A 9,968-nucleotide genomic window follows, 5' to 3' on the forward strand; every position below is an offset into this window, starting at 1 on the left:
ATATATATATATTTATATATATATATATATATAAGGCTTTGCTTTAGGTTTTGCTTAAAACAATATTTACACTTTACTTACCAATGTAAAATAGTTATCATTTTTAAAGTGATTTGGTAAAAATCTAAATGTTTCAAGTACTTCCATGTCTTTAACCTGCAAATATATTGCAACTTTTGGAACATACAATTGTTACTTGCATAAATCATACTCTTAAAAATAGCATGCCAAACATTGTGGAGATTGACCGATTGACAGCGTTCAAACTTCATAAAATAAAATAAGATAAATATAATAAAATAAATAAGCAGAGAATCACTGTGTTTTGATGTTGTTTTAATGTTACGTTTGTTTCTTACATATTTTCTACAGAGGACCCCATGACGAAACTTGAGAAACTCCAGAGGGAGAAACTCTGTAAAGTCTGCATGGACAGTGACATTAACATTGTCTTCATTCCCTGTGGACACCTGGTCACCTGTCAGAAATGCTCAGAACCCCTGAACAAGTGTCCCATCTGCTGTGCCGCCATCATGCAGAAGATCAAGATCTACAATGCCTAAAAGACAAAGAAACCAACACTCCAAAAAAAAAAATGCTGATGCTTATTGAAAGTGGCAGAATGTAATCATTCCTAAAATTGCACATAGATGTGTAAAATTTAAGCTGTGTATATATATGTAGACATGTAGATGTACTAAGCTATGATAAAATTACAGTATATTGTTTTATTTTTTCATTAAGATTTCAAAATAACAAGCTGTACATAGATGTGTTTGGTTTTGATCAAGGCAGGGACACACTACGTAATTTAGAATACTACGTATTGCAGAATACGACATCTTGAATCCTTTTAGCTGCTTTCCCCAAATACAGTCTCAGATTCATGTTAATCACCATAGTGCCTTTATGTAGACTACTTTTTATGAACATTTGTCATTGTTTAATATTTTGACAATCATGTTTTACTCCTTATATTTGATCTAATTTATTTATTATAAAATAATTGCTTGACTTTTAATCAAGGTTAATTTAAACTTCACCAGTCCAAATTAGTTTTTCTTCTGATACTTTTGCTGTTGTTGTAATTCCTTTTAATAATTTTTTTTTCATCCATTGCAATGACAATAAAATTGGACTTCACAGTGGATCTTTTCTCTTCGGTTTCATCTGTCAGTTTTAAAATTCATAAGCTGGAAAGTGAGGCTAAAAGCTGTTATGCTTACAGCAGAACACAATTCTTGCCATAATTTCTGCCTGTTTACCAATTAATGTATTTCATTTTATACATTTCATATTGTGTTATGTTTTATGGGGTTAGTAAGTGCTTCTAAATAGCATGTGGCTGTCAGATTAGTTTTTTTTTTTAATCATTAAAAATGAGTTTATGTAAATGTATGTTATAATAGCTTGCGCATTTTTTAAAGATACATGAAATATCTGAAAGAAAGAGCTTTATAAAATGTCCCCACAAAAATAAAATCTAGAAGCAAATATTGCCCCTAATAATAAAATAGATAATTTCTGACACTAGCGTCTATTGCACTGAGCAATTTGCACCTAAAGGCCTCGACCACTAAATGTCAGTCTCGAGCTCACCTCTGCAGTCCCCCCACTGTCCACCAGGTGGCAGCTCTACACCGGCAGTTTCTCTCTGAGTGATCGGAACAACAAACCGAACGGAGCAAGCGGGTAAGAGCGTGTCCAAAACCGCCTCTGACCGCCACTTTCAAACTACATCCGTGAAATAGCCGCGAATGCGCACTTTAAAGCCACTGGAGTCCATCTAGCGCTTCAAGAAGTCCTTATAAACAATCCGGAACCGACCCTGACGATCGGGTAAGTGGTAAAATGGCGGAGAGATTTATAGAAATTAGTGGCTTTAGGGTTATTTGGCTGATGTGTTAGCCGCGCTAGCCTGATAAGCGAGGGACAGGATACGAAACGAGCCGCCGTGCTTCCGTTGCCGCATTTAAACGATAAAAACCACCTCGCCGTGCTCTTTGGGAATTCAAACAAGCGTATTATGTTTTCACGAACGAACGTAGTTTGCGTGTTTCGTGGCGTTTCATTAGTAAACCGTTAGCTAGCGGGCTAACCTTACCCTGCACAGTCAGGAACACAAATTGAGAGGCAAGATGGAGGACGAGGACGCGATGTTTTCCCCCCTTTTCCGAGATGGAAAAGCTGATGTCGCACCTATTATGCTAATTTCATCACATTGTCAATTTTAAACACACTCGCTGGCCATTTTTACGTGTTATATGTAAGCGTGTGGTAGGTGCGCGTGCATAATGACTGGAAACGAGCGGAGCCAAAATGGAGAATCCCGAAAACAGCTGTGCTGGATAGACTTCAAGATGGAGATTTTTTCCCTCTTCTGATCGTGTTTTAAAGCGTTCCGTCAGACTATTGTGCGACTTTAGCCTGTATCTGCGCCAACAAGCTCGTCGTTTAACGGTGATAATTGTGCGTTGGAAGTAGAACACCGCGAGTAATGAAGTAATATCGTGGTAAGAAGTGCGACGAGGAGGAGTTTGCGAGCGTCCGCCTGATCTCAACACTCAACTTCACGTACTAGCTCCATACATTAGCAGATCCCATTATTTCTCACTTCTCTAGACCAGTGGGTCGTGACCCAAAAATGGGTCTCACTTCTGTTTTGATAGGGTGCTAAAACCATGCTTAATGAAACTATGTAATAGTGCTTATGTAGGGCAGCAAAATAAATGTTCCGATCAACTTTTAAAAGGGGGAAAAGAGACTTCCCATATCTTTTGTTGTTGACGTCAGAGGCAGTGCGTCCAATCAAACTTTACGGTATTTTGGCGCAAATTCATCTGTCACTCGGTAAAATAACTAATACTGATCCATTATTTGCTGCATGTTATTATGAAGTTAGCATAGGATGAATGGGACGTGAAGCTAACACGTTATTTGCGTAATGCAAGATCTGTGCAGTTCATTACGATATTTTAAAGGAGTTTTGTTTACTTGGCTTAGCGTACAAAGTAGGTATTTTAGACTATTATTATTATATGATAAGAGGAAGCGGATGCTCTAGACAGAATTTTTAATGTATGTAGAGGCTAGGTCCGGTTTACCATTGTGTGTTTTATATATTATATACACAACTGATCCGTCCACACATTGGTAGCGAACAGGAACTGGAAAGCATAGGATGAAATGGTGCAGTATTAGTTTTGGGTTAAGCTGTCATTGTCATCCGTGTGTGTGTGTGTGTCACAATGGCTGTGGATAGAACCGTCATTTGGCGCCACTTTTCCTTCGAACACATTGTCGATGATGATGCCATGGGTTTTGAATTCCCGCCTTACCGCCGATTATTCTATAAAGAACATTGAGCTTTATTGCGTCTGTGCACCGCGCATAAATTCTGCTTATTGTTACTTGCTGGGTATTACATAACTGTCATCTCACGTTCTCAGCACACGCTTTGCCCTGCATTTGGTGCAGAGAGGAACATCGTATTCAGCATATCTATTTTATTCCGTGACTTTCAATGTACTCTGTGATTTATGCTATTTAAAACTTATTTGATTCGCACACATTGAGGTACTGAAAGCCACACCTCTTTATGCACATATAAGGCCGAATTCAAAGTGTTGCGGGTAATATGTCCTTAGAATACTTGCTCTCCTTGGAATGCTTTTAAGAGAGCATTTAATTCAGAATATTCGTAGAATATACATTAATCACACAAAATGATCCCATTGAAATAATGGGCAGTGTCTAAATGCGTCATTTTTACAGCGGTGGCCCGGTTCCTTCCTTTTCTCTCTGTTCATGTTTACGTCCTCAAATGTTAGCCGGCCTCTGATTGGATGCGGTGAAAAGGAGTGCGGACGTGTTACTCCCTTATATGGGCACAGAGATAGACGTGAAGCCCCGGCGCTCGGAGATGTTTCCTGGAAACGGTGGAAGCTGGATAGCCAATCAGCAAGGAAGCAGAGCGATATGACGGACTCAGAGCCACGCCCACTTGTTTTCATTCTGAACCGCGGGCACAGCTCAGAACAGCCCCTATCACTTTCATTGCGCTGTAATTCTCCACACTCGTGCTGTTGTTTTGATGTAGTGGTATTTTTCAATATTTCCACAATGTTGTCTGACTAAAGGAGTGCATTTATGATAAAGGCGCCAAACCTGCTAAATCATTGATGAAAATACTTTTGTTGTCAACACAGATGCCATCTGCTCTTTAGTGTTCTGCTGCGTTGCCTTCATCTCAAAGTGACTTGTAAGAGAGGAAGTAGCATTTCAGTAACGGCCTAATAAAGTACTTTTAGTTATATTTTTAAATCCAGTGAGGTGTAAACTGATTTATTTAGTTACTTATTTATTTAGGTCCTCTGTGCAAGGATAAATGAAAAGTAAAACTCATACATCTAATTATATTTTTGTTGTAGGATTCCTGCTGCCACATGTTAATGAAATTACAGTATTTTGGCAACTTTATTGTAAACATACGCATTTAACAAACAGAAAACAAACAAACATGCTTTTATATTCGGAATATTTAAATGCAACAAACAAACAAAAATCAACCGTATAGAATTAATATAAATTTTTCTTGCAGTTTACCTCAATGCATCTGAAACACTTTACAGTACATGCCATTTTGTGGTAAAATCTTAATTTTATAACTCATAATAACATCCAGCAAATAGTGTATCTGTATTAGCCGTTTTACTCTCTCTCACTGACACAGCTCAACCCACATCTGCCTTTTTTGGGGAAAAACATTTTATAACTCATGCCTGATGTTTAGTGAAATAATGTATACAGTGCAATTTTTTGACATAGAAAAATTTTTCAGCATGAATAAAATAACTTTTCATGTGTACCTCTCAACCACAGGCATTTCTGAATATATAGTCAAATGCCACAAATTATGCAGAATGATAGATTGAGGTGGAAGCACCACTTTACAAGATTTAGCATTTATCAGAGGAATTCTCCGTCCATTCATATTGACTGTTCACTTTATGCTTTCTTAAAGGTTTCATCCCACTTTATATTTGGTGGCCTTGTGTTACATTTAAATAAATAATTTGATACGTTGCACTTATTGTGTACTTGCATGTTTTTACATTGTACTTATAAAATACCTGCATGTAATTACATCTGTAATTAATTTCTCTAATTACATTTATAATTACACTGTGTTGAGTTGACCCTTCCCCATCCCCTACACCTTAACCCACCCTTAAACCTACATACACCACCAAACCTGTCCCTAACCTTACCCGTGTCCCACCACAATAGCAGCAAAAGTGTTTTGCAGTACAATATGAACACAATAAGTACATTGATTGTACTTATTTTTTGATGTTAGTACATAGGTTTACATTAAAAAAAGAAAAGATTCTTCCTAGCCCAGCTTAAAGGCAGAGTGAGGGATTTCTGGTAGCCAATGTTTATATTTGAAATCACCAAAACAAACACGCCCCTACCCCAAAAGGGTCTTGCCCCTATTTTGATAGCTCCGCCCCACATATACGTACGCAACCCAGGCAACGATTAGTTCTGTGAAACAAAGCAAAACCAATGTTACACCGTGTCTACGGACGTGAGCGGCGCGGCGCAACAAATCCCCGACAGAAAACTGCTGCCGGGTTCTATTTATGACGTGCTGACAATGTTGTTTGATCGCGTCCAGTGTAGGCAGACTTTAGTTGTTGTAGACACGGTGTTACTCACCTATTGAGAAGAAACAAAGCAACCTCGGCGTCCGATCGCAGGCCTCCGCTCCTTGAGTTCTCTCCAGCGCTGGAAAGCTGATCCGATATTTACACGGGTCCTACTTCTTGCCTTATCGTTCCGCAGACGTTTTCCTCTTTTGTTTTTTATCCGCCATCTCTATCTTTCTGTCGCTGGCTCGGCTAATGTCCGTCCCATGCACTGAACGCGCTCTCCTCCACATCACGAGTAGACACGCCCCTTATTGCTGATTGGCTACAAGTTTGTTTTGCGATTCGGCCCGAATCAGTTTTTAAAGCATTTTTGAAAAATCCCTCACTCTGCCTTTAAGAGGCAGATATAAATTAATTGATTGTTGGCTTGATTGTCTGAAAGTGTGTAAAGTGCAGTGGTTCTTCTGAAACCTCTCAGCCAAAGGTGTGAGTTTAGTGTGGGACTGTGTATTTGTCTGAGCAGTGGCAGATGAACAGGACTGTACAGTGAATGTGAGCTCATTGATTCTGCACTGATGCTGTATCCAGGTTTTTGTTACTGAATTTATTTCTTAAAATATTAATTCCCCTTTCTCTAATACCACCGGTCTTTGACTAGCAATAGCAGTTTGTGACTGTGATGTGAACTAAATGCCGTTGGCTATTTGCAAATATGCTATTTGATAGGTGCTGGCCCAACATCCTGTTTCATTGTGCAACAGCCATTTAGTGAGGTCTGAGTTCAGGCATATTTCACTGCAGAGCTGTGGTCCTCTCATAGGGTGATAATATCACATTGCTCTAATATCTTCCTCCTCTGCTGAACATGTTAAAGAGCTTGTCTTTTTAAGTGAGAACTAACTGGTTTAAAAAACAGTTGTAGTTCATAGAGAAATTATCATGGCTGTCCTATTATTATTAAGCACATTTGAAGTGATACTTCACCCAAAATGTACTCGCCTATTGACTCCCAAAAACTTTTTTTAATGTTATTTTATCTTCCACAGAAGAAAGCCATACAGGTTTAAACGACAAGGGAGATCGAATGATGACCGATTTTAGGGCTGCTCGATAATGACAAAAATCATAATCACGATTATCAGGGGTGCACATAGGTTTTTCGGTTTGGTTCTCATGAGAGCACCTGGAGAATTGGTTTGGTGCTCACACTGCACCAGTGTGACTCATTAAATATAGCTCTAAAAAAATAATTAATAATAGTGATAATAGTATTATTGCACTTTATTTATTTTGTATGTTTAAATAAAATAATAAGCAAAATAACAATTAGAGTGTAGTAATACTATTATATTTTAAAATAAATGTGAGTATTATATAAAAATACAATTCTTTTATAGTACACTTAAAAAATACAATGCTAATATTTTTAATTAAAAAAAAAAAAGTATTAATTTTCAGCATTTTCAAACCTAAAATCATCAAGCTTTTATTTGGGCGGGTTGCCGACAAGTAAGTATATGCGCTGCTGAGTGAAGCGCCTAAGTGAAGCGCGTCTGAATGAAATGTCACAGTTTTGCATTTTGCTCTAAAACCGGCAGTGTATAGCCTAGATTTATACTTTCAGTTTGAATGGAAATCTTATACAGTATTACAGTTAGTCAATCTAAAACGGCGATTGTACATTAACAGCTGTCAACCATTTCAGCGCGCAAATGAGCAGTCTGAACTTATTTACAAAGTGCATTTATTATTTTGGTCACGCATGCGCACCACTTATGTGCACCCCGACGATTATTTTGGTAAATATTGTAATCACGATTATTTAACACGATTATGAGTGGGCCATATGACCAAAACTTTAAAGTGCCCCTATTATGAGTTATGAAAGGTTCATATTTTGGTTTTGGGAGTCCCCAACAACAGGTTGACATGCATGCAAGGTCAAAAAACACTTTCAGTGTCTTATAATATGCATTTATTTTTTCCTTTTTTGCTCAACGACTCCCAAATGGTTCGCTCAACGATTAATTTTTCCAAACCCCTCCTTTGCGTGATGCTAAACTGCGGTGATTGGTCTGATGACCCAGTCTGTTGTGATTGGTCTACTGCGTGCAGCGCATGTCAATAACGGAACGCCCATCACCATTACTTGGCCCACAGCTCGGTGGTAAACACCCAAACAGCCATGGTATATGCGTTAGCCCAATGCAGAAACTAATTGATAAAGTACTGCAGTTTGTACACCAACGTATTGCTCTATTCTTTATCAGAACTCCAAGTAATAACAACCCAAAGTCCCCACTCCAAGGGGATAGGGATGATCACTTCCATTTGGAATTTGCCCGTGAACCGTTCGGTACACGATACGCGTACCATTACACCCCTAATTTCTAGACAATTGCGAGCAAACAGATATTGCTGTTAGCCGGTTAGACAGAGACCTACAAGCTGCACGGAGCGAACACAACACACACAACTAAATAGGTATTTTGCATGATACAGTACAGCAACAGTTTTTAAAATAATTACTCCACTTTCAGAATAAAAATTTCCTGATAATTTACTCACCCCCATGTCATCCAAGATGTTCATGTCTCTCTTTCTTCAGTCGCAAAGAATTTAAGGTTTTTGAGGAAAACATTCCAGTATTTTTCTCCATATGGTGTGGCTTCAGTGGTGCTCGATGGTTAAAGGGGTCATATGATGTTGCTAAAAATAACATTATTTTGTGTATTTGGTGTAATGAAATGTGTTTATGCGGTTTAAGGTTAAAAAAACACATTATTTTCCACATACTGTACATTATTGTTTCTCCTCTATGCCCCGCCTTTCTGAAACGCATCGATTTTTACAAAGCTCATCGGTCTGAAAAGCGAGGTTATAATGACTTATACTGCCTTTTTACGCGTTGCATCATGCCGCGTAAACATAAAAGCCTGTCTGCATTTGTGATCGGAGAAATGACAAACAACAAGCGCTACTCTACTCTGCTCAAAACTCGCGTTTCATTCGTCAGTGGCAAATTCTTTATATATAAAAAATGTACTTACAGTCTGTGAGTCAGAACAGCCGGCATTGTAGTATACTCTACCAGGATCAGGAAACAGTCCTCCATAAAATGCGCTGCACACATCTGAATATTTGGGTTGAACTGTTCTGGAACAGTGTTGTAAATACAACTTAACCACTGATTTCTTGTGGTTTACATAAGATAATATGCTGTAGTAGTTTCGCTTTTACAATGAAGTAGTTTCGCTTTCACAACGAAATTGCCTCGCCTTGAATCGCCTGCGATTTTGAACGCGATTTTGGGTAGCTTGTCAGTGATCTACGGCTCTGTGTAGTAAATGCCACTCCATCTGAAAGCACATGCTGGAGATTTACTACTAATCACCAGAAGCGGCTTTACTGACGAGATTCGCAGGATCTCCTTATTCCTTATTCGGAACAGCACAAGTTCTTTTTCACGTTTTTAAAAACATGAATACATCAACTTAAATAAATCAAGCACGTCCCATTTTGCAAAAGTCACGTTGCATGATTTTTCTGATTTGCACGTGAAATTGGGCTTTTATGGAGGAGCGAAAGTCACCGCTGGAAAGAGAGCGGAATGGGGCGCAATAATCGTTTTATCTTGATTATTGTATTTTCATAATCGTTGGAGGCAGAAATCGAAACTGTATTACAATTAATTGCACAGCCCTAGCCGATTTGTCATTTTGGGTGAACTATCCCTTTAACATCATTGTCAGAAAAGGAGTTTTGTGTTGGAGGGTAATGTTATGTAAAATATGGACTATAGCTTTCTGTGAAAGTGTGCTTTTAAATATCATTAACTTAAGAAAGGAAGAAATCATTCCGAAGGCAAAAATATCTGCTTTATATATTTACTGTTATCGTTGTTTTGAAATGGTGCTATTGATAGTTTTCACGTGACGTCACATCCTTATAGGACCGCCCACCTGGAGGGCAAAACAAAGCTTTGCTCCACTGATCGACAGTTATTTTTACGCAGATTGCATTAAGTAGTAATGTAGTAAAACGCAGATATTAAAGGGTTAGTTCACCCAAAAATGAAAATTAGCCCACAAATTACTCACCCTCAAGTCATCCTAGGTGTTTATGACTTTCTTCTTTCAGACGAATCCAGTCGGACTTATATTAAAAATTGTCTTTGATCTTTCAAGCTGTTTAATGCCACTCAGCGGGTGTTGCATGCATATCATTTTTGGGTGAACTAACCCTTTAAAAAGCGAAATTCAGTAAACACCTTATTGATGATGTATATTTTGTACAGGCAAGCAGATGAAC

The 9,968-nt window shown here is 38.3% G+C and overlaps 2 protein-coding genes across 2 annotated transcripts in view; both read left to right on the forward strand.

Moving 5' to 3' along the window:
* LOC107707182 (E3 ubiquitin-protein ligase XIAP-like) overlaps nucleotides 1-1,115 on the forward strand; it is a gene marked incomplete at its 5' end in the record, with an annotated part of 3,365 nt that extends 2,250 nt beyond the window's left edge. The window contains one exon of the mRNA XM_016511118.1: nucleotides 339-1,115. Within this exon, the coding sequence (XP_016366604.1) occupies nucleotides 339-563 (225 nt within the window). The remainder of the gene's footprint in view (nucleotides 1-338) is intronic.
* Nucleotides 1,116-1,584: 469 nt separating this feature from the next.
* The window catches only part of LOC107707183 (cohesin subunit SA-2-like), a 21,066-nt gene continuing 12,682 nt past the window's right edge, over nucleotides 1,585-9,968 (forward strand). Inside the window, exon 1 of the mRNA XM_016511119.1 lies at nucleotides 1,585-1,839. The gene's annotated coding sequence lies outside the window, so the exon portion shown is untranslated. The remainder of the gene's footprint in view (nucleotides 1,840-9,968) is intronic.

The sequence above is a fragment of the Sinocyclocheilus rhinocerous genome, unplaced genomic scaffold, assembly GCF_001515625.1.
Source record: "Sinocyclocheilus rhinocerous isolate Xijiao unplaced genomic scaffold, SAMN03320098_v1.1 scaffold174, whole genome shotgun sequence".
Lineage (NCBI taxonomy): Eukaryota > Metazoa > Chordata > Actinopteri > Cypriniformes > Cyprinidae > Sinocyclocheilus > Sinocyclocheilus rhinocerous.